The 25,141-nt window shown below is 39.1% G+C and overlaps 1 protein-coding gene across 2 annotated transcripts in view; it reads left to right on the plus strand.

The window, feature by feature from the left end:
* The window catches only part of MTFR1 (mitochondrial fission regulator 1), a 74,043-nt gene that overhangs the window by 21,839 nt on the left and 27,063 nt on the right, over positions 1 to 25,141 (plus strand). The window contains exons 2-4 of one of the 2 annotated variants that reach the window (XM_066266224.1): positions 2,790 to 2,856; positions 14,196 to 14,338; positions 21,015 to 21,113. In XM_066266224.1, coding sequence (XP_066122321.1) covers positions 14,273 to 14,338; positions 21,015 to 21,113 — 165 coding nt within the window. In that variant the 5' untranslated portion in view covers positions 2,790 to 2,856; positions 14,196 to 14,272. The remainder of the gene's footprint in view (positions 1 to 2,789; positions 2,857 to 14,195; positions 14,339 to 21,014; positions 21,114 to 25,141) is intronic. The other variant, XM_066266223.1, reaches the window with a different exon arrangement.

Raw genomic sequence — 25,141 nt, forward strand, 5'->3', positions numbered from 1 at the left:
GGACCCAGGTTCGAGACCCCTGAGGTCGCCAGCTTGAGCGCTGGCTCATCTGGTTTGAGCAAAGCTCACCAGCTTGGACCCAGGGTCGCTGGCTTGAGCAAGGGGTTACTCCGTCTGCTGAAGGCCCCTGGTCAAGGCACATATGAGAAAGCAATCAATGAAAAACTGAGGTGTCACAATGGAAAACTAATGATTGATGCTTCTCATCTCTCTCCGTTCCTGTCTATCTGTCCCTATCTATACCTCTCTCTGACTCTCTCTCTGTCTCTGTAAAAAACAAAACAAAACAAAAAAAAATATGTGGCGTTCATGGCTCTCTCAGCCAAAAAGGTTCCTGAGCCCTACTTTACTCCATTTACATTTAGAGTAATTATGGATAGTTATGTAGTTACTGCCATTTTGTTGTTTTCTGGTTTTGTTCTTCTGTTCCTTCTTTTGCTCTCTTGTACATTGATGACTTTCTATAGTGGTTTGTTAGGAGTCCTTTCTCTTTATTTTTTGCATATCTGTTATAGGTTTCTGTTTTTTGGTTACAATGAGATAGCTATATATACTGCTCACAAAAATTAGAGGATATTTCAAAATGAATATGAAGCGATAAAGTACCCCCTACTTTTTGTGAACAGTATATATCAAGCTATATTTTGGCAGTGTATTTTAAGTTGATGGTTGCTTAAGCTCAAGTGTGTTTTTAAAGCACTACATTTTTTTTTTACTTACCCTCCTCTCATTTGTTTTTGTCATCATATTTTACATCTTGTGTGTGTATGTATCCCTTAATTTATTATTGTATTTATACATGATCATACTACATTTGTATTTTAACCTTCCTACTAGCTTTATAATTGATTAATATACTACTTTTACTAAATGCCTTTTGTCAGTGAGATTTTTTTTCTTTCCTGTATTTTCGTATTTTTAATTTTGAACTTTTCTTTTCACCTTAATGGAGACCTTTTAACATAACAGTTTAGTTGTGATAAACTCCTTTTAGCCTTTGCTTGTGTGGGAAACTCTCTCTTTATATTCTGAATAATAACCTTGCTGGGTAGAGTATTATTGGGTGTAGGTGTTTTCTTCACTTCAGATCGATGCTCTAACCAACTGAGCTATCCAGCCAGGGCCAAGTGTAGGTATTTTCATTTCATCACTTTGAATATATTCTGTCATTCCCTCTGCTCTGCAAAATTTCTGATGATAAATCTGCCTCTTATGGGGACACCCTTGTTTGTAACAAGCTGAATTTCTCTTGCTACTTTTAATATTTCCTCTTTAACTTTTGGTATTTAAATTATGATGTTGGTGTGGACCTATTTGAGTTCATTTTGTTTGGGATTCTGTGCTTCCTGGACTCTTATGTCTATTTCCTTCATTAGATTAGGGAAGTTTTCCAACTTTTTTTGCTTGCAGTAGGTTCTTTTCCCCTACCATCTTTCTTCTGCCTCTGTGACCCCTATGATGCGAACATTGGTGCACTCGATGTCCCAGATGGTCCTTAAACTATGCTCTTTATTTGGATTCTGTTTTCTTTTTGCTGTGCATTCTGGGTGATTTCTACTACCTTGTTTTCCAGAATTCTGAAGTTTTTCTGCATCATCTAATTTGCTCTTAATTTCTCTAATTTTTTTTCATTTTAGTTATTGCAGTGATTTTCAACCTTTTTTGAGCTGCGGCACATTTTTTACATTTACAAAATCCTGGGGCACACCACCTACCAAAATGACACTCTAACACAGTACATATTATACATATAGTTAATAATATAGTTTCTAAATGTATTTATACTCACTTAGTGTGAAACCTGGGCCTGTTTCGATGAACACAAAAGGGATATCCTGGCAGGAATGGTAGAAAGACACACACGAAGCTCTTCCTCAGCAGTTCTCAGTCTCTCTCTGTTTTTAGTTTTTATCGCAGTCAAGCTTGAGAAGCTCAGCTCACATAGATATGTGGTTTAAAATGGGAGCAATGTCAAAATAGCTTTGTTGGCCAGAATGGGGAACTCCTTGGCAACAGATAACCAAAAACTGTCCAAAGGAAGATCAGCAAACTTTAGCTTTAAACCATGATCTTGTTTCAGTTCATTGAGTTCCTCTTGCTCCTTTAAAGTCATGTCCTTTCCAGCAATGGATACTGAGCTATATGGGTCCCTAACCCAGTCAAGGCATTCTGTGAAGGCTGAAGAGAAATAAAGTGACAACGTCTTCTCAAGAGTTTTCAATTGTCTGCCAATCACCTCACACATTGCAGCAGTGTCGCATCATGCTATTTCTCGGTGAGCGGGAACATCTCAAGGCTGCCACGCTGTACATGTTGCGAGAGTTGCACCTTTAAACGGAATCCGTTCATTTTATCAGTCTTGTAAGCAGGTTTTTATTTCGGCCTTGCATCCATGTGTTCAGTTCATTCAGATAAATATATCAGCCAGGTATGCCAGCTTTGCATACCACTCATCACTTGCAAGCAGCTTCGAGTAATCGGACCTCTCGTTTGTCAGAAATACTTTAAGTTCCTCTCGCAACTCATACACACGGGCCAGCACTTTGCCGCGACAGCCACCGGACCTCCGTGTGGAGCAATAAGATTTTATGTTCCGCTCCCATTTCTTTACACAAAGACGCAAATAAGCAACATCTCAGAGGTCGTGTCTTCACAAAGTTCATTATGCTCACAACATCATCCAACACAGGAGCTGGATCTGCTGGTAAGGTCTTTGCAACAAGGGCCTCACGGTGCAAAAAACAGTGCGTAACAGTAACATCTGGGTTTCTTTCTTTGACCCTACTTAGGAAGCCTTTGATGCGCCTGACCATGGCTGTGGCTCCATCAGTGCAGACACCTGTGCAGTTTTCCCATGTAAGCCCGCTTTTATCAAGATATTCCAACGTGACCCGAAATATTTCCTCTCCTGTTGATTTTTCTGGCAGTGCCTTGCAAATTTCTCTAATGGTTTCTCCATCCACAAAACGCACGTTGGCCAAGAGCTGACAATGTTCACTAATATCCGTCAACTCATCAAGTTGAAAGGCAAATTTCTTACTGATGCGCACCTTTTCCAAAACAACAGTTTCAATGTCCGCAGACATGTCATCAATACGTCTGGCAATTGTGTTATCTGAGAGAGGTACTTTAGCTATCTCTTTGGCCGCGTAGGGCCAAGCATCTCATTTATAATGGCTTTACAAGCTGGCAGTATTAATGTTTCTGCCACAGTGTGGGACTTTTTTGATTTATTATAGCTACGAGTTCAGCAACAAGGTAGCTAGCTTTGAGGGCTTTCTCGTTTACCTTTGTGGTTCTTCTCAAAAAAGTTGCCCGTTTCTCATTGTTTGTACGTAAGCGTACAAAATAGTCCATCGGCTTGTTTTGAACGGAAGGGTGTTTCATTTGGAGATGGCGTTTAAGCTTGCTTGGCACCATGGCGCTATTAAGCTTCTCACCACACACCAAGCACAGCGGAGTCGGTGCTGTCTCATCCCCAGTGAAAGTAAATCCAAATGATAGATAGCTTTCTCTGTATTGCCTCGAGCTCACTGTCTTGTCTTTTTTCTTTTGTTGACCACTCATACTAGGGCCTTCATCTGGGTCAGAATTTTGTCCAGGGCCCTGTTCGGCATTTGCATTTTTCCTTCTCAAAAACTTCTCCATCACTGTCACTTGCTCGTCTTGCTGAGATCCCAAACTGCCACAAGAGTGAAATATGCCTGGCAGAGGTCCTTTAAATAAATTACATTTATTGAAAAAAAAAAAGTTAAATAAAAAAGGATACCCCCCTCATAATATACAGTCCCATGTAACATCCCTCATATATACAGTCCCATGTAACATCCCCTTATAAATACAGTCCCATGTAACATCCCCTCATATATAGTCCCACGTAACATCCCCTCATATACAGTCCCATGTAACCTCATATATACAGTCCCATGTAACCCCTCATATATACAGTCCCATGTATCCCCTCATATATACAGTCCCGCTAATAGATACTGGAGCTTTCATCAAGGTTGTGGGTTCAAATCAATTTGGCAAATACTCTATATAGAGACTGGACAAAATCAATTTTAGAAAATGTTGGGTGCTTATGTAACATCATAAGTCCTCAGAGCATCTCTACTGTCAGATTGAGAAGTTTGCTTTCTAGGTAAGGATTCTGATAAATACTAGAGTTCTCCTTGAGGTTGTGGGTTCAAATCCCATGGTCAGCTGGGTGCAGGGGCCTTGGTTCTATCTGTTTTGATGGTGTATGTAGAGATTTGAGCTCTTTAAGAAGATGACCCTTCAGGAGGCCATATACAATATAGATAACATTGTGATGCATTGTATATCACCCTCTGCAGGGGCCTCTTTTAAAAAGAAAAAGGTTAAATATCTATATACACCATCAGGATAGACATAACCAGCTGAGGCTGAGGCTTCATCTAGTGGTGGCAACATTTACCTCCAGTCCTGACCAGGATTAGAAATCGGGACCATGGGGAGGAGTAGCAGCTTCAACTACTCGCCGTGGCCACACAATGACAAGTGGCCACACAATGACAAGTGCACAGCAGCCCGAGCGGGGACTTTCCTGGGTGTGGATGAGAGGCGGCCTACTATTGGTTCATCACTAGTGGTCAGGATGAATCCTAGAAGGTGATTGGTCAGTGAGTGTTCCCTGTGCCTCCACTCTTCCTGTCACTGATAGCTGGAAGGATTGTGAGGGGAATGTTTATGTTCGGATGGAGGCGGCTGGTGGTGGGCCTTAGTTTGGGGACCCATGTTTAATTTCCCCACGGTACACCTGACCATGTCTCACGGCACACTAGTGTGCCGTGGCACACTGGTTGACATACATTGAGTTATTGTATTCAGAGTTTTTTTGTTTTTTTAATATTTTCTGTCTCTGCTGAAGCTCTCACTCAGTCCACCTATCCTTCTCCTGAATATGTTGAGCATTCTTATAACCATTGTTTGAACTCTTTATCTGATAGGAGGCTTGTCTCCATTTTGTCCTGCTCTTTTTCTGGAGTTTTGTCCTGTTATTTCATTTGGAATGTATTTCTGTGTCTTCTCGTTTTGGCTCTCTGTTTGTTTTTGTGTATTAGGTAGATCTGCTATGTATTCCAATCTTGAAAGAGTGGCCTTATGTTGAAAGTGTCCTGTGGAGCCCAGGAGTACAGTCCCCCTGTTCACCAGAGTTCCAGGGATGTGCCCATGTGGGTTGCATGTACCCTCCTATTATAGTTGTGCTGAGATTGTTCTGGGCACATACTTGGATGGAGATCACCTTTAGACCAACTGGTTGTGAGCATGGGCCATGACTACAATGGACAAACTGTTGTGAGGGAGTTGCGTTAGTGGGGCTCTGGGCCAGCTGGGGCAGTCTGTCAGGTTGGTAAGTCATGTAGAGATTTAGGTGGGGCTCTGGTTTGGTTCCAAGCCAGGCATGTCTGGATTGGAGCCTCTTAGGAGGGCCTGAGGCTTGCCAAGGCCTGCTGCTACAGTGCTGGGCATGGAAGGGGCTATGATGTAGGCTGAGGCCTGCTGATGCTGGCTGAGACCAGGATTGGGGCCACTTGGTAGGAGTGATGGTGCAGGCTGTGGCTGGTCACTGTTTGTGTAGGGCCTAGAAGTGCTTGGGAGGGGCTATGATGCAAGCCAAGGCTAGCTATCACTTGTACCAGGCTTGTGACCTCTTTGTCAGAGCTAGTAGTATGCAAGCAGAAGCTGGTCACTGCTTGTGTTGGACTTGAGGGTATTTGTGAGAGACTCCAGTGTGTATCCAAAGCTGCTTATGTGGTGTCCGGAGCTGCTGAAAGAGGCTTAGCCCAGCAATTAGAATGGGTTGGGGAGGAGTCTCAGGGAAAAGCCAGAGCAGGGCAACCGGTGCTAGCTGGTTTCTTTGTGATATGAGTGACATTTTGTACCTGCCTGTGCTGGACCAGCTAGGTGAGAGGAGAACTCAACAAGGGGGACAGTGGCATCCAACAGCACTTCTATCCCCTGAGAAAGTTTATACCAATCCCTGCCCTTCCAGCCCTTGCCCTGAAGTTACTTTAATTCCTCATATGGTCCTGCTTCCTTTTTTCTTTCTTTTCTTTTTTTTTTAAGTGCATGCTCAAGAGAGAGAGAGGGAGGTAGAGGGAGAGGGATAGACAGGAAGGGAGAGAGATGAGAAGCGTCAACTCATAGTTGTGGCACTTTAGCTTTTCGTTGATTGCTTTCTTATACATGTCTTGAAGGGGGGGTGCTTTAGATGAGCCAATACCTTTTGCTCTAGCCAGCGGCCTTGGGCTCAAGCCAGTGACCATGGTGTCAGGTCTGTGATCCCACGCTCAAGCTGGTGAGGCCTGTGCTCAAGGGGCGGAGGGGCGTGCTCAAGCCAGTGAACTCAGGTTTTTGACCCTGAGTCCTCAGCATCCCAGACCAGTGTTCTATCCACTGTGCCACTGCCTGGTTAGGCATGGTCCAAGTGCTTTTTAATCTACTGCCTCTGTGTGAGAGCGTGGAGCAAGTGAGTTTATGCAGGAACCCTTTAAGATCTGATGACTTTCTGTCTGACCATGTCTATGACCCCATGGTCTCTGGTTTGAGCCCAAGGTCGCTCGCTGGCTTGAGCAAGGGCTCACTGGCTCAGCTGCAGTCCCTCAGTCAAGGCACATATGAGAAAGCAATCAATGAACAACTAAGATGCTGCAACTATGAGTTGATGCTTCTCATCTCTCTCTCTCTTCCTATCTGTTCCTCCATCTCTCTCTCACTAAAAAAAAAAAGAAAAGAAAAAACTGATGCTTTTTCTAATTTAGGTGATTATAAAGTTCTATTTTAATGTTTTGGTGCTGGATGAAGAACTTTGACTATTTCTAATTTATAGTTTATCAGCCCCACAAATGAATCTAATACATGCTTATGTGGTTAGATAGGTGAAGTGTGAATATCCACTGCATAAAGTTCCAAGGGCACTTTTGAGATTCTACAGATGTTTTATATCTTGATTGTGGGTGGTGGCTATACAGGTTTATACACATATAAATATTCATCTAGCTGGACATTAAATTTGTGCAGTTTAAGTTGTATCTCAATGAAAAATACAGTAGGTTTTCAAATTCAACATAAAGTCATTCTTTTTCTCTGACCAATTCTTTTGTCACTGACTTTTATCCTTAATATTATTTTTAGCTCTTTACTCTTTTTATTCCCATTAACTCTCACAGAGAGTATTCATCTTTCTAGGCAATAATAGATGTTGGTAACATTAAAATATCTCCAGAATTTTGTTAATGACCATTTTATAGTTATCACTAAATTGTATATGCTTACCAGTGTTTAGAATCTGTTACATACCATCTGTCATTAGGTCCAGGCTCTTTTCAGTTCATGTTTCACCTGTCTAGTGTCTTTGTAGCACCTTTATTTTTCCCCTCCATCCTCCGTAATTGTTCATAAAGTTCTTCTCAAAGTGTAGACCACAAGCTCTTTATATCACTAAATATACTGTTCAACTATTTTTTCATTTTTGTTTTAAGCAATAAGCAAGACCACCTTGACAGGGAAGGAGTGAATTGATTTATATTCTGGTGTGAACTTCTCTCATTCCAGACAAACACTCAGTAAACTGGTTTATACCTTACAAATTAACAACTTAATTCTATTAGACAGACAGTATATTGACAGGAAGGGGATGAATGGGAGGGTTATAGTGCTCAAGTGAGTGTGAAAGGACTTTTGTCATTATTTTTGATCTCCTGGCATCTGATTTCTTTTTCCATATTTCTGGAATTCCTTCATGATTTTTGGTGAGTGGCAGAACTATAAGTGTAGCTGGGTAGATTTAGCCAAGCAAATGCCACCAGTATGGACAGCAACTCAAGAACCAGTGAGACAGGAAAGCGGGACGTGCTAGCTTCTGTTATATTGGGTCGCAGTAGCAGTGTGTCTTCCCAGGACCAATGCTGCTGCAGTTTTGGATGTCTTTCCTGGCGATGTCCTGTAAATTAGGTTCTGGTAAGATTATAATCTAGGCCCTGGCCGGTTGGCTTAGCGGTAGAGCACCGGCCTGGCGTGCGGGGGACCTGGGTTCGATTCCCGGCCAGGGCACATAGGAGAGGTGCCCATTTGCTTCTCCACCCCCACCCCCTCCTTCCTCTCTGTCTCTCTCTTCCCCTCCCGCAGCCAAGGCTCCATTGGAGCGAGGATGGCCCGGGCGCTGGGGATGGCTCCTTGGCCTCTGCCCCAGGCGCTGGAGTGGCTCTGGTTGCGGCAGAGCGACCCCCCGGAGGGGCAGAGCATCACCCCCTGGTGGGCAGAGCTTCGCCCCTGGTGGGCGTGCCGGGTGGATCCCGGTCGGCGCATGCGGGAGTCTGTCTGACTGTCTCTCCCCGTTTCCAGCTTCAGAAAAATACAAAAAAAAAAAAAAAAAAAGATTATAATCTACTAGATATCTTTTCATAAATATGTTTCCTACATAGCCACAAATACAAACCTGGACTGAAAAAAAAATCCTTAAAAACATTGTAACATTAGTTTATTCAAAGTTTATTATCAGCAAAATTTGTTTTCTCTTAAATTTACACACAGACTAGACCAGTGGTTCTCAAAGTGTGTGCCCTTAAGAGTTCCAGGTGCGCCGTATGGTATTCCAGAGAAATCTCTATGTGCCTGTTGGGGACCAAAAAACAACAGGGTTTTTGGAGTTTAGATTTTTGGGGGACAGAGGTGTGGGGAATTGGCTATGAGCTTACAGTCTGCCCATCCCCCACCTCACTTGCCTGATTAGGTTGCAAAAGGCTGTTAAGCTGTGGTACTGGATTGGTTTTTTTTATTATTATTTTTAATGGGGTGACATTGATAAATCAGGGTACATATGTTCAGTGACAACATCTCCAGGTTATTTTGACATTTTTTTTATAAATAAATTTTTATTTTAATGGGGTGACATCAATAAATCAGGGTACATATATTCAAAGAAAACATTTCCAGGTTATCTTGTCATTTAGTTCTGTTGCATACCCATCACCCAAAGAGAGATCATCCTCCATCACCCTCTATCCAGTTTTCTTTGTACCCCTCCCCCTCCCCCTCTCCTTCCTCCCCTCCCCCCCACCCCCTGTAACCACCCCACGCCTATCCATGTCTGTTAGTCTCATTTTTATGTCCCACCATTGTATGGAATCCTGCAGTTCTTGTTTTTTTCTGATTCACTCATTTCACTCCGCATAATGTTATCAAGATTCCACCATTCTGCTGTAAGTGATCCGATGTCATCATTTCTTCTAGCTGAATAGTATACCATGGTGTATATGTGCCCCATCTTCTTTATCCAGTCTTCTATTTTTTTTTACAGTGATTAAAAGCCTTTAAGCAAACTCTTGGCCAATACAGCAAGAATCCATAGAAGAGTAGTGTCCTTAACATGTTCACCAAGTCCAACTTGGCCCCATCACCAGGCCAAATTCCTGAAAAATGCAACCCAACCACAGTTCAGTCTGTTAGGAGCTGTCACAGGGAGCAGGAGTCCAGGAAAAGTCCACATCCAGGAAAAGTCCTCATGGCACTGGAATTGTTGTCACCATTCTATACTTTGCAGCTCATGTCCAAGTCCCAATGACCGCTGCTTCTAGCTGGTAATGATTCAAGTAGACTGGAAAAGCCATTTGCAGCATGCGTGGATATGGAGCTTCTGTTCTCCTCTGCCTGGAGAGATGAGACCAGGTTGCTTTTCCCTGGAGCTCTGCGACTGTGGCATGGTAAAGAGAACCTTGGGATACACTAAGCTGGGTAGCAAAGGTAGATTCATAATAGAAGTTGGCAAAAGGGGGAAAGAGAGCTCTAAATTAGGAGTAGGTCCCAGCCTGAAATATGAGTGGGGCATTGAGGTAGGAGGGATAAAGGCAACACTATATATTAAGCAAAGCAGCAGAAAATAGGACTATCAACACCCACAACAGAGATCTTTGAGGGAAGAATAAAAAACCTGACTATTCAGGCAAAACATAGGTAAATGGCCTTTGTGTAAATTAGATCAGTTTACCTGCTTCTTGGAAGAAATACCCTAGGCTCGTCCACAGTGTCGTAGATGGGGCCGATGGCCCTGGGCACGTTCAGCCTTCAGTGGCAAACCCCAGCATTCTGGGCAAGGTTAGGTCATAGGTGGCTGGAGCAGGGCTGGAAGAGACTGAACCCTCCCTTAGAGGAGTGAGGGGGAAGCCTACCTTCCAGTGTCCCTGTTTCCTCACAGCAGAGGCATGTAAGCCTGGCAGGCTTTAGCTCAATGACCTTCCTTTCCACTATTGAAGCAGGACCCAGATGGCATCCTATGAGACCCCTTTGGGGCGTTGGAGCCTTTAAGGGTGTATCCTAAAAGCTGGTAGTTTCCCTGATCTCTATTGGGCTTTTTCTGCCTCTAGGTATCTTAAAAGCCATGCACAGAAGATCTCGCTGAGGGGTTTGAGGATCCCCATCCGCCTGTATAAATCTTTTCCATATATCTGGAGCTATTTGGAAAAAGACAAAACAGTGTTATTAGCTGGATCTAATAAAGAAGGTAGTAGTTTGCAGGTGAAAAAGCTTTGGTGTCTCCTGTTCATCAGCATTCAAAAGAAATGTAAATTTTTTTTTCTTTTTTTAAGTAAGAAGCATGATATGGTAGACCCATAGGAGTTCCAGGATATGACTACCCCCTTTAAAATTTTTTTTTTAAATTGACCTTAAAATGTTTGCTGAGTACACTTTAATAATACCTTAACTTTAAAGATTGTAAGCATGACAAAATACAGTAAATGCTTTTGCTCCATATGCAGGAGCATTTTCAGTTTAGCCAGTTTAGGAAATCCAATAATAGAACAATGCATACAATGAGCTATAACATGCTTAGAAGCCTCTCCTGTTCTGACAGAAGTTACTATAGATCTGGTATATGTATCCACTGTACTGTGGACATAGACTGTTTGCCAAATGAAGGTATATGAGTAACATCCATCTGCCAAAGTTGTCCTGGTAGGGGTCCTTGAGGGTTAACTCCAAATGAAGGGGCAGTATAGGACCCCTTGGACAGGATTTCCCAATCTGCTATTTTGACATTTGATTATGTTGCATACCCATCACCCAAAGTCAAATTGTCTTCCGTCACCTTCTATCTGGTTTTCTTTGTGCCCCTCCCCCAACCCCCTCACCTGCTCCCCCCCAGTAACCACCACCCTCTTGTCCATGTCGCTGAGTCTCATTTTTATGTCCCACCTAAGTATGGAATCATATAATTCTTAGTTTTTTCTGATTTACTTATTTCACTCAGTATAATGTTATCAAGGTCCATCATGTTGTTGTAAATGATCCAATGTCATAATTTTTTTTCTTTTTTTTTTTTACAGAGACAGAGTCAGAGAGAGGGATAGACAGGGACAGACAGACAGGAATGGAGAGATGAGAAGCATCAGTCATTAGTTTTTCATTGCGCATTGCAACACCTTAATTGTTTATTGATTGCCTTCTCATACGTGCCTTGACCACGGGCCTTCAGCAGACTGAGTAACCCCTTGCTCGAGCCAGCGACCTTGGGCTCAAGCTGGTGAGCTTTTTGCTCAAACCAGATAAGCCCTCGCTCAAGCTGGCAACTTCGGGGTCTTGAACCTGGGTCTTCCGCATCCCAGTCCGATGCTCTATCCACTGCGCCACCGTCCGATCGACTAATGTCATCATTTCTTATGGCTGAGTAGTATTCCATAGTATATATTACCAAAGCTTTTTAATCCACTTGTCCATTGACGGACACTTGGGCTGTTTCCAGATCTTTGCTATTGTGAACAATGCTGCCATAAACATGAGGGTGCATTTCTCCTTTTGAAACAGTGCTATGGTGTTCTTGGGGTATATTCTGAAAAGTGGGATAGCTGGGTCAAAAGACAGTTCGATTTTTAATTTTTTGAGGAATCTCCACACTGTTTTCCACAGTAGCTGCTCCAGTCTGCATTCCCACCAGCAATGCAGGAGGGTCACCTTTTCTCTACATTCTCGCCCGCACTTATTCTGTGTTTTGTTTTTTTTTTGTTTTTTTTTCTGTGTTGTTTTGTTGATGAGCGCCATTCTGACTGATGTGAGGTGATATCTCATTGTGGTTTTAATTTGCATTTCTCTAATGATTAGTGATGTTGAGCATTTTATCATATGCCTATTGGCCATCTGTATGTCCTCTTTGGAGAAGTGTCTATTCATTTCTTTTGTCTATTTTTTTATTGGATTGTTTGTCTTCCTGGTGTTGAGTTTTACAAGTTCTTTATAAATTTTGGTTATTAAACCCTTATCAGATGTATTGTCGAATATGTTCTCTCATTGTGTAGTTTGTCTTTTTATTCTGTTCTTAATTGTCTTTAGCTGTGCAGAAGCTTTTTAGTTTGATATAGTCCCATTTGTTTATCCTGTCTTTTATTTCACTTGCCCGTGGAGATAAATCGGCAAATATATTGCTGCGAGAGATGTTGGAGAGCTTACTGCCTATGTTTTCTTCTAAAATGCTTATGGTTTTACAGCTTACATTTAAGTCTTTTATCCAGTTTGAGTTTATTTTGTGAATGGTGTAAGTTGGTGGTCTGGTTTCATTTTTTTGCAGGTAGATGTCCAATTTTCCCAACACCATTTGTTGAAGAGGCTGTCTTTACTCCAATGTATGCTCTTACCTCCTTTGTCAAATATCAGTTGTCCATAAAAGTGTGGGTTTATTTCTGGGTTTTCAGTTCTGTTCCATTGATTTATATGCCTGTTCTTATGCCAGTACCAGGCTGTTTTGAGTACAATGGCCTTGTAGTATAACTTGATATCCGGAAGTATGAGATCTCATCTCCCTCTTTATTATTCCTTTTCAAGATTGCTGAGGCTATTCGTGTTCTCTTTTGGTTCCATATAAATTTTTGGAATATGTGTTCTATATCTTTGAAGTAAGTCATTGGTATTTTAATCGGTATTGCATTGAATTTATAAATTGCTTTGGGTAAAATAGACATTTTAATGATCTTTATTCTTCCTTACCATGAGCACTGTATATGCTTCCACTTGTTTGTATCTTCCCTGATTTCTTTTATCAATGATTTATAATTTTCCGAGTACAAGTCTTTAATCTCCCTTGTTAAATTTATTCCTAGGTACTTTATTTTTTTGGTTGCAATGGTGAAGGGAATTGCTTCCTTAATTTCTCTTTCTGACAGTTCATTGTTAGTGTACAAAAATGCCTCTGATTTCTCTGAGTATTAATTTTATATCCTGCCACTTTGCTGAATTCATTTATCAGGTCCAGTAGTTTTTTGACTGAGATTTTAGGGTTTCCTATATACAATATCATATCATCTGCAAATAATGATAGCTTTACTTCTTCTTTTACAATTTGGATGCCTTTTATTTCTTCTTCTTGTCTGATTGCTGTGGCTAGGACTTCCAGAACTATGTTGAATAAGAGTGGTGAATGGGGGCACCCCTGCCTTGTTCCTGATCTTAAGGGGATTGCTTTTAATTTTTGCCCATTGATATTTTAGCTGTGGGGTTGTCATAGATGGCCTTTATCATGTTGAGGTATGTTCCCTGTATTCCAACTTTGCTGAGAGTTTTGATCATGAATGGGTGCTGGATTTTATCAAATGCTTTTTCTGCATCTATTGAAATTATCATGTGGTTTTTCTCCTTCCTTTTGTTTATGTGATGAATCACATTGATTGATTTGCGAATATTGTACCAGCCTTGCCTCCCAAGAATAAATCCCACTTGATCATGGTGTATGATTTTTTTCATATGTTGCTGGATCTGGTTTGCTAATATTTTGTTGAGGATTTTAGCATCTAAATTCATCAGGGATATTGGCCTATAATTTTCTTTCTTTGTGTTGTCTTTGCCAGTTAACCCCTCTTTTTTACAAATTCTAAAAAGCATAACAAAAAATGTAACTAAAAATATTTTTTAATGTCAAAATTTTAATTTTGTTATATTTATTTCATTTAATTACCATAAAAGAACGTATAGACTTTATATATTTTTCTTTAATATTTGACTTAATTATTATAACATATTTCTCAGAAATTTGTCTATAGTGCACCTATAGTTATTTGTAGGATTTATAATGCGCCTGGACTTCAAAAAATATGAAAACCACTGGATTAGACTTATTTTGTGAGACATGTTACAGTGTATATTCTAAATAATAATTTCATTTTAATATTTATTTTTTAATATTTTAGAGTTTTTAATGGACCATGTGCTGCTATGTATGCCTGAAGTACTTGAAATACAAATTTGGAGAGACTTTGACATCTAAATGCTTGGCTGGATTAAGCGCCTAATTAGGATGGTCTTTCAGCAGGCTGGAGTAAGCATGCAATCGGTAAACATTCAAAATTCATTTTAAAATGTAGACATTTAGAAAGTAAAATGAATCTATACAACCAACATTTTGAATTTAATATGTTTATGCCCTATTTAAATGATAGAAGAGAATTTTTACTTAGCATCCTAAGTAAGGGACTAATTTACTGGGTACATTGAAAAGTTACCAATATTCATTTGACTATTGAAAGCAATGCATTTGTTATTAAGGGAGGAAAAGGATTAAGTATATATAGAAATTATTGAATATGTTTGACTAATACATGACAACTCAGTGTTGTAGAATTATTATTGAATGCTATTATAGTGTAGTTTATAACACAACTATTTAAAAGGGAAGTCATGCCTGACCTGTGGTGGCGCAGTGGATAAAGCGTCGACCTGGAAATGCTGAGGTCGCCGGTTCGAAACCCTGGGCTTGCCTGGTCAAGGCACATATGGGAGTTGATGCTTCCAGCTCCTCCCCCCCTTCTCTCTCTCTGTCTCTCCCTCTCCTCTTTAAAATGAATAAATTTAAAAAAAAAAATTAAAAAAATAAATAAATAAAAGGGAAGTCATGCCTCCTGTAACAACTATAAATATGAAGAAAAAAGTTAGTATAATATGATTATTCTATGCCAAAGATACTGTTGTAATAATTTTGTGAGTAGAATATTGTATCAATGAACAAAGAATACTTTGGTAAGTTTATACATCAGTGTTTTAGTTTACTGCTCTGGCTGTTCTTTTTTTTTTTATAAATAAATTTTTATTAATTGTAATGGGGTGACATCAATAAATCAGGGTACATATATTCAAAGAAAACATGTCCAGGTTATATTGTCATTCAATATGTTGCATAACCATCACCCAAAGTCAGATTGTCCTCTGTCACCTTCTATCTATTTTTCTTTGTGCCTCTCCCTCTCCCTCTCCCCTGCCCCCTCTCCCTTCTTCCCTCCCCCCCAAACCACCACACTCTTGTCCATTTTTTTTTTTAACATAATTAAGATTCTGTGTAAAGTTAGAGCTATAGTTGTGCCAAGTAAATTTTATGGAATATTTGTTTTCCATTTTCAAATTCAGTGTTTTGTTATTGGTGACATGGAATTAAGTTTTATTAAAAATATAAGCGCCTGACCGGGTGGTGGTGCAGTGGATAGAGCGTCAGACTGGGATTTAGAGGACCCAGGTTCGAGACCCCAAGGTCGCCAGCTTGAGCCCAAGGTTGCTGGCTTGAGCAAGGGGTCACTCGGTCTCCTGAAGCGTCCTGGTCAAGGCACATATGAGAAAGCAATCAATGAACAACTAAGGTGCCACAATGAAAAATTGATGCTTCTCATCTTTCCCTTTCTGTCTGTCTATCCCTCTCTCTCTCTCTGTTGCTGTTAAAAAAATAAAATAAAAAGTGGCCCTGGCCGGTTGGCTCAGTGGTAGAGCATCAGCTCGGCGTGCAGAGGTCCCGGGTTCGATTCCCGGCCAGGGCACACAGGAGAAGCGCCCATCTGCTTCTCCACCCCTCTCCCTCTCTTTCCTCTCTGTCTCTCTCTTCCCCTCCCGCAGCCGAGGCTTCATTGGAGCAAAGATGGCCTGGGTGCTAGGGATGGCTCCTTGGCCTCTGCCCCAGGCGCTAGAGTGGCTCTGGTCACAACAGAGCAACGCCCCTGAGGGGCAGAGCATCGCCCCCTGGTGGGCAGAGCTTCACCCCTGGTGGGCATGCCGGGTGGATCCTGGTCGGGCGCATGCGGGAGTCTGTCTGACTGTCTCTCCCCATTTCCAGCTTCAGAAAAATACAAAAAAAAATAAAAAATAAATAAAAAGAAAAGATATAGACAAGGAACATAATTTGAATGTTATACTTTTTAATGTACTATTTTTAGTTTTTTGTTTTTGTTTTGGGTATTTTCATATCTTAAGAGAAAGTTGAACTTGGAAATCCCCCTAAATACCAATCCCCCTTTTCCCCAAAAGTTACATCTCTTTTCTTTGGAGATAAAAAGCAAAGAACCAAATAAACTCACCTTTTTATAACTATATTATTTTGAGATTATTATCTTGAAGAGTAGCCATAAGAAAATGGTTTGTAAAGTGAATAGTGTTTTCATCTTTTTCAGTTGCATCTTTCTATGTTCTGGACTTCACCTAATGGAGCTCTACCACTTATTTATTATTAGTTACTATTTGGCTGCCTAGGGTAGATTAACATTTTAGTACTGACACCAAAATAATTTATTTGGATTTCAGAAAGAAGTGAAACTTCTGTTATTTATGACTGCCCAAAGTGAAGCTTTACCATTTATTTATTTGCAATTTTAGTAAGAAGTATAGTTTAGTGGAGAGAATGTATAGGTCCTAGACTCAGACAAACCTGAGTCTGTTTTTTATCTTTGCCAGTTATTTTTTTTTATCTATGAATTGCAAGGAAGAAGAACTATAGCAGAGTTAGCCTGTAGATGAAATGACAGTGTACGTAAAACACCCAGCACAGAGGCTTCTATCTAGCGTAGGTACATTTAAAAATGGTTAGTTTCTTATGATTTTGCTCTGTCATCCTCCTGCCCCAAGTGAAGTGAGTGTGACTAGTGCTGATTGAGGCCAAAATACAGGATTATGTTTCAGGAATAGATAACACACATTAGCTGTTTCGTTTATTTAGCTTTGTTCATTCTGAGCTGTAAAACAGATGCTTTTTGTCAAAGAATCGACCAGGTAAGAGAGTATTAACTTGCCCCCAATATTGTAATCATAGTTGCGGCCTCTTTCCACTATTAGCAGATGAACAAAATCATGTTTTTCTGTAACAAATAATCACCAACTTTTAATCAGTTAACTTGTTTTACACAGACTTTTCAGTTTTCTTCTAAGAAAAGCATTTTGCTCCTTTGGAATTATTTTCTATCATAGTGTCCAAGATCTCTTAGCCTGCTGTCAAAGAGTTAAAAAGGTATAGTCTATCAAGATTCCACCTTTGGGCATCTGAAAATAATAATAATAATTTAAAAACCTACCTTTTAGCTTTACCTTTCAGTGATAAATATGTATTTTCTCAGTGGTTTAATAGATAAGTGAACTTGATACTATGTTTGAAAGTATTCCAAAAGAAGAAACTACCTTCATTCTTTACATACTTTCTTTGCTTAAAAAAAAAACTGTGCCGTGTGACCTGTGGTGACGCAGTGGATAAAACATCTACCTGGAACGCTGAGGTCGCTAGTTCAAAACCCTGGGCTTGCCTGGTCAAGCACATATGGGAGTTGATGTTTCCTGTTCCTCCCCGTCTTTTCTCTCTTTCCCTCTCCCCCTCCCCCCCCTCTCCCCCCTTTCTAAAATGAATAAAGTAAAAAAAAATTAAAAAATAATAAAATATTTAAAAATGTGCAAGTGCCCTGGCCAGTGGTGCAGTGGATAGTGTCATCTCAGGGGGTCCACAGGCTTGATCCCAAGGGCACCCTGAGGTCACAAATTCAAGCCCCAGTCAGGGCACATATGAGAAGCAATCAGTGGGTACACAACTAAGTGGAACAATGAGTGGATGTTTATCTCCCTCCCTCCCCGTGTGCTCTCTCTCCCCACTCTCTCTCCCCCTCTCCCCCCTTACCTCCTCCCTTTTTCTCCTCCCCCTTTCTCTCTCCTCCCCCTTTCTTCCCTTTCCCCTTCCTGTCCCCCTCCCTTTTTCTCTCTCCCGTCCCCTCTTTTCTCTCCTCTCTCTTCCTTTCTCTTTCTCTCTCTCTCAAAATAAAAAGTACAAGCTTTGATATCAGAGATTTGTTTTTGCCATTAGGCCAACTGGTGATTATTAGTTTTTTGTATTTTATTCTATACATCAGCACCACCATAATAACTATCATGATTGGCTTATTGTACCTAGTTCTTTTACATATATTATGTTTATTAGAACACTTTTTTTCCTAACAGATGAAGAACCAGAGTTTCAGAGTATTTAACTGACTTGATCAAAGTTACCAGACTAATAAGTGGCAGAGCTATAATATGAACCCAATTCTGATTCTAAAATCCTTCCTCGTTTTGGTATATTTTGCTACTTATAAAATAAGGGGAAGAAGACTTAATATTTATTAAATACTCTCCTTATTTATAAGTAAACAGTCAGTCTTTGTTCATCTTCATGAAATACTCTCCTTACTTATAAGGAAACAGTCAGTCTTTGTTCATCTTCTCTGTGGTAGGCACCTGGTTTTCTTTCCTTCTTATATTAAAAGCAGATGTGAAGGTAATAGTTGAAACAGCCCTGAAGCATGAATAGCAAGGCATGCTTAAAGCCGGTAGAACAATTAGCTCCTGACCTTGGCAAATCCTTTCTAACTTTTTCTTTATGAAATTTTTGTCCTCTTCATCTCCAGTTAAGATCTTTGCTTACTATATAGAAGAACAGGAGATTCATTCTAGGCTATGTAGTTGTTACATTGTGATGCATAAATAGTGTTCTACTCCTATGTCTGGAGTTTTGACTTGTCGCTATATGGAAGACTTGAGAAAGACTGAAGGCTATAGATACTATTGCCTTGTGGATCTGTTTTTAAAAGATCAAGACCTACTACCATGTATAAGGTAAAAAGTTTAAGTACTGTTTTAGAACTACTTTCCCATATTTTATTTTTATATTATTTTTGACCTCTTATGTTAACTTGATAAAACCAGAATGCTTCCCATTGCCCTTTAAGTGAGATGTTTTTCCTTCTCTTAATCCTCGTGTGTTATTAACACTATTCGTGTGATAATCCTCTATGTGAACATTAATAGACATAATCTGAGTGTCTGAACTAAATAAAGGTAATCCCTTTCTAAACATCCGAGTAACTTTGCTTCATATATCCTTTGTTTAATATTTATATTTCAATATTGATGTCTTCTTATCTTTCTACCAACCAGTTTTCAGTTTGTACCATCTTTTTAATTTATATATTTCTAAAACTAGGGTTATAGTTTTTGTTGTTTATAGTATCCAATCTATAGTCATAGGTTATAGGAACCTTCCCAGGTAACAGTCAGTGAAACTTTGAACATGATGAAGAGAAAATTATGTGACAGCTGAGGCAGATGCCAGAAGTATTATATATATTCCTCCATGATCCTCACTTTAACTTATACTGTTATCCCTAAATTGGATTTGGTTGCTAAAATCTAAGAAGTCAGATCACTTCTGTGCTCGTTCTATGAATTGTACATACTTTTACAATGATATAAATGTTTACTTTGAGTTATCTGTTGGAGGCATCACTGTTTACAGTAACATTTATTGCTTGGTCATACTGTTTATATTAATTTCATTCTTTAAATTAGACTCTCCATGGAGTGACTTTAATAAAGGGGTCAGTATACATTGCTCAGAGTACTTTTTAGCTGAGTTGGTACTATATATTTTGCTTTAGGATATAATTGAATGTTAAAGTTTAATGAATGAAGTATAATGGTCATATCAATCTTATTCTTTTAAGATTGCTTTTAATAGCATACTACCTCTCTTTACCTCCTCTTCTGTCTAGGCTTTCAAGTATAGCACTCAAAACGGATAGTTTTTCTCTTTAAGGAAAGAGCATATACTTGGGGAGAAGTTTCAAGGTACAATTTGTAATGGTTTAACATTCTACATGTGTGGTTTTTTGTTTGTTTGTTTTTTGCTCTGGGGGAGGGTTGTTTTTGTTTTAATCATAGCTTAATGTTTTCTGTGTATTATGACTTCATCTGGGAAATTGGCTCATTAGGGCCACCACTAGCCCATTTAGTACCTTTATGTAAATTAAGAAAAAGGCATTGGCCTGACCTGTGGTGGCGCAGTGGATAAAGACCTGGAATGCTGAGGTCGCCGGTTCAAAACCCTGGGCTTGCCTGGTCAAGGCACATATGGGAGTTGATGCTTCCTGCTCCTCCCTTCTCTCTCCTATCTCTCTCTCTCTCTCTCTCTCCCCCCCCCCCCCCCCCCCCCCCGTCTAAAATGAATAAATAAAGTCTTTAAAAAATAAAAGAAAGAAAAAGGCGTTGGGGACAAGGCCTCACAAGAAAATGCACTGCAACTGAATTTTGGCACCTCTTCACCCTCGGCCATGTGTTTTTGTGTAGCAAACAAAATTCATTACTCTACATGGTACAAATTCAGATTCAGATTCGGAATTGCTTTGAGAAGTCCATTATAACAAAAAGTAGTTCATAGTTTTTAAAATATTTATGTGTGCCTGGCCTGTGGTGGCATAGTGAATAGAACGTAACCTGGAACACTGAGATCACCAGTTCAGAACCGCGGGCTTGCCTGGTCATGGCACATGCAACAAGCAAGCAATGAACAACTAAAATGAAGCAGCTATGAGTCAGTACTTTTCACTCCACCTTCCTCTCCCCTCTCTCTGTAAAATCAATAAAATCTTTAAAAAAAATTATGTGTATATAAAATTCTAAAGCTAAAAATATAGGAGAGTAAAATAGTGTTTTCTTTGCAGAATAATATGAAAACCTAATGAAAATAGCCTTTTTACTTCAAATATAGTAATATTTTATAATTACAATTTTTCAATAATTTCTAAATTGAGAAATGTTAGCTCATTTCCCAAAACAGTTAGACATTCTTATCTTCTAATTAATGTGTCAGCATGTTATGCAATTAATGGTCCAGTGGTTTGTATTAACAGCATTATACATTATAAGCCAGGTAATTAAATTTTTGCTTTTTTCTGTTTTCTCAGGTACTTTGGTCTGGGAAGCCATATGGTTCATCTCGAAGTATTGTAAGGAAAATTGGTACCAATTTATCTCTAATTCAGTGTCCAAGAGTTCAGTTTCAGGTACTGTATATATCAAAATTTTGAATTAATGTGTGTACTGGGAATATAGGCAGAACAGCTTAAATAGTATTTTTTGAAACTTTTCCCTTATTAATGCCACTATCAATAAAATAAAAGAGGATAAAAACCATAGTAAAGTCTTTCTAATCTTAGTTCCTCTGCAAAGTTGATTATTCAGAATCTTTAAGACATTTATCCTTCTTAAGAATACATTTGTGAGGATTTAGAAGCACGTAATAAGTCAAGAGTTTGTTAATTCCTGGGTGACCTCAAACGTAGGCCTGTATTTCCTTAGAAGCTTCAGGTACCAACATTATTTCCTTTAGTTATTACACCTTCCTCTTTGGACAGCCACTGTGTTCCCCTAGTTTATTTTTAGATGTCTCTGTCCATGCCATGTAAGTTGGTTTTTCCATCTTTGGATTAAAGCTTAGCATTCATTATGGGAACTATTGGCCTTGGTAACAACAGTGTTAAGACAAAGAGGTAATTGTGGTTCTCTGAATGAGATGATAGTCAAACCCTGAATTAGGAATACTTTTGAATACTCAGGTCTTACTATTCACTTCTAGCACCAAATCGGGAGCAACTCTACCTTTTGCTTGGAGATAAATTACTATTTTCTTGATTTGGGCTTTTTGTTCCTTACTGCTGTTATAGTGTTTGACATGCCTCATATAGCTTTGTTCTTGTTGTTCACTAATTCTATATAAGAGTTATACATAAAATGTTTTAATCCATTTAAGAATATAAAGTTCAGCAGATACCTAAACCAATTTAAAATAATAGATTAGCATGTAAAATGTGGAAGATACACTTAACTCATAATTCAAAACTTCCTCTGTGAGCTTATCTGTTATTATCATAAATTACTCTTCCTGGTAGAGAGAGGTAAAAAAAAATCTGTTCCTAAGTAAGTGGTAGCAATTCGTGTTTGTTCAGTTTGACTAACAGGCTACTCATCGTTGTGCTTATATTCCCTCTACAAATTGACTGCCAAACCTTTGTGCCTCAAATTAGAAATTGACAGGTTAGAACTGTCTAAGGCAGGGGTCGGGAACCTTTTTGGCTGAGAGAGCCATGAACGCCACATATTTTAAAATGTAATTCCGTGAGAGCCATACAACGACCCGTGTACATTACACATTATCCAATAAAAATTTGGTGTTGTCCCGGAGGACATCTGTGATTGGCTCCAGCCACCCGCAACCATGAACATGAGTGGTAGGAAATGAATGGATTGTAATACATGAGAATGCTTTCTATTTTTAACGTTATTATTTTTTTATTAAAGATTTGTCTGCGAGCCAGATGCAGCCATCAAAAGAGCCGCATCTGGCTCACGAGCCATAGGTTCCCGACCCCTGGTCTGAGTCATTTTCATCAAACTATAGGCTTTAAAAAATAATCAAAATGAATAAATCTGTGATAGTGAGTCTCTCCCACATAATTTCTGAGAGAATAGAGTTCATTTAGACACAAATAACTGATTGGCCAACTTCCTTCAAATAACTGTTGTGTTAATAAAACCTTAACTTTTTTTTCCTGGTTTGCTTAGTTCCATTAAAATCTTTTATCTATTTATCTACTTAAGCTAGAGAAGAACTTGCTTTAACATTTGTGTTCAGGTACTAGTAACATGTAACAGGACATGAATATAAGCCAGCATTTGGTAGCAACTCAAATCTACCTTGGCCGTCAGTAGGCTGAAGTACTACAGTCAAGTACATTTCCTTGGAAGGATTCTCTTTCTCAGTGTCATTAGTCACTTAAAAGTGTATGAGCAAAATAAGACTATTAGATTTAGTACAGGAACCCTGGCCTAGTAACATCGTCTGAAGCACAGATTTAGTACAGGAGCTGCATTTGAAAAGAGATGGATTAACATAAGGAGAGCAGTAAACTGAGAGAAATGTTGGTCACTTATGGAGGATAAAAGACTAGTTTATAGTAAGACTTTTACTTCCAGGCAGTTTTGTAGCATATTGAGTCTTTTCAAATTCAACATCAGAATTAAAGTGGGTATTTTAACTGTTACTTGGATTTAAAATCTGCTAGTTTTACACTGTATCTTTTAGTTTTTTAATACAGCTATCAGAAATATTAAAAATGTAGTCTTCAAAAAGTAAAGGGTACAGTTTAGAGTAATAAAATTGAAAATGCATTTTTGCTATTTTTATGGCTTATTTGGTGGGGGCAGTTGATTGATATGGAACGTGTTTGAACTGTCTAGGAGTGCAACAGGAGTAAATACTACTACAGAAAGTCTGGAACTGGGGAACCACAGTTGGATCCAAGGGTACTGTTTCATACCTTCCTAGGTTATTTTGAGAGACACACATTTTACTCTCTTCTCTCTCTGGTCCCTTTCCTTCTCCTCTTTTCTCCTCCCCCCCTCCGCCCAACCCCCTTTCTAGGAGTGTTATGAATAGAAAGCTTTGCTATTCAGGAACATTAATGCCTGAGTCCCAGCTAGAATGTTTAATTGTTTCATCTGTCAGATTCGTGTTCTTTACACAGGTCTACCCCTGGCCTGCTAGTGTCACTAAAGGTCATCATCAAAATAGAGAAATTCTAGTTTCAGTTTTCCTTACTATGATAGGAAAAGGAATAATTAAGTCTGTAAGAAAAAAAGCTAGAGATTATTGTTGCACTGTGTTGATTTTAAGAAAACATGTTTTGTATTTGCCTATAAACAAATGGTATAAAATAGTCTGAGTCTATTTACTATTATAGCCTTTTTGGCAAGAAACAGAGACCATCCTAGTACTAGTGGAATGACAAGTCACATGATGATAAAGTTTCCTCTTTTAATATTTCATTCTAAGTATTTCAACTTTTGTACATACTTTGTATTTTCATTTTATTAAGTGAATTAATTTCTTTGGTGTAGTTTTACACTATAGAGTATTTAAATTATCTGAACTTACTTTAGTAAAATTCTTGAAATATAATTGAATTTTAGATGATTTAAGTTGAATTAAATGTTCAGTTGAACTACTTAAAATATAAAAATGTAATACTAATACTGAATTTTTGCTCTGAATGAAATGCTTTTCCACACTTTCTGAAAGGAATTTGGATACTTAAATTTTATAATACCCTTGATTAAAAAAAGAGTCTGTTTCTTTCACTGGTTTGTTTTATTTTTTTCCTCTACTAAAAAATAGCCATGGTAGCAAAAGGACCTTGCTGGAACCTTCAGTAAGTTGGCCTTTTCTTTTTCAAACTTCCCATTGTGCATGTCACCATGCATGTCAGTAGTAGCATCTAAATGGTACTTCAGGAATTCCATATTGTCAGCCACTGTGCCTGCACTGACTTCATCTTAACTGGCACTTTACTAATTGAGTTGTCCTTCCCATTCCATGCTTATGTTACTTAGTGAACATTTCAGCAACAACTGATACGGCCTTTTTTTTCTTTAACCTTTGCTAGTTATTAATGTATCTGAATAGAAGCCATAAGCATATACCCCAGGGACAAACCAGTGGATGATGGGGTTTATCAGCTCAGCAGGCTTCTCATGTGTGCCTTCGCCAGGGATCCAGCTGGCAACTGAACCAGCAACCTTGGGATCATGTAGGCGACCCCAACCTCAAAATGACGACCTTGGCATCCAAGTCGATGCTCTATCCACTGAGCTACCACTGGTCAGGCAGCTCAGTAGGCTTTTGAAGCATATATCTACATGTTTAATGACATTTTAACACTGTAAAAACTGTGTCTTGTGGCAATATTTGTATTTATTGTTTTGGTCAAGTTATATCCATTTTCAAGTGTATTAAAATCAGCCATCAGTATATTTTAAACTAATTCTGTTTTACATTAGATTTCTAACAATTTTATGTTACTATAATTGCCACATCTTTTTCATAATAATATAGCTTATATGAGGAAATACCATTTACAACAGTTTGTACACTTTCATGTGATACCCTGATCATTTCATGAATAACATACTTGTCACAGTGTAATGACCACAGAGATATGTAATCTTGTATGGTCACTTACAATGTAGCCAACAT

The sequence above is a fragment of the Saccopteryx bilineata genome, chromosome 3 (assembly GCF_036850765.1).
Source record: "Saccopteryx bilineata isolate mSacBil1 chromosome 3, mSacBil1_pri_phased_curated, whole genome shotgun sequence".
Taxonomy (NCBI): Eukaryota; Metazoa; Chordata; class Mammalia; order Chiroptera; family Emballonuridae; genus Saccopteryx; species Saccopteryx bilineata.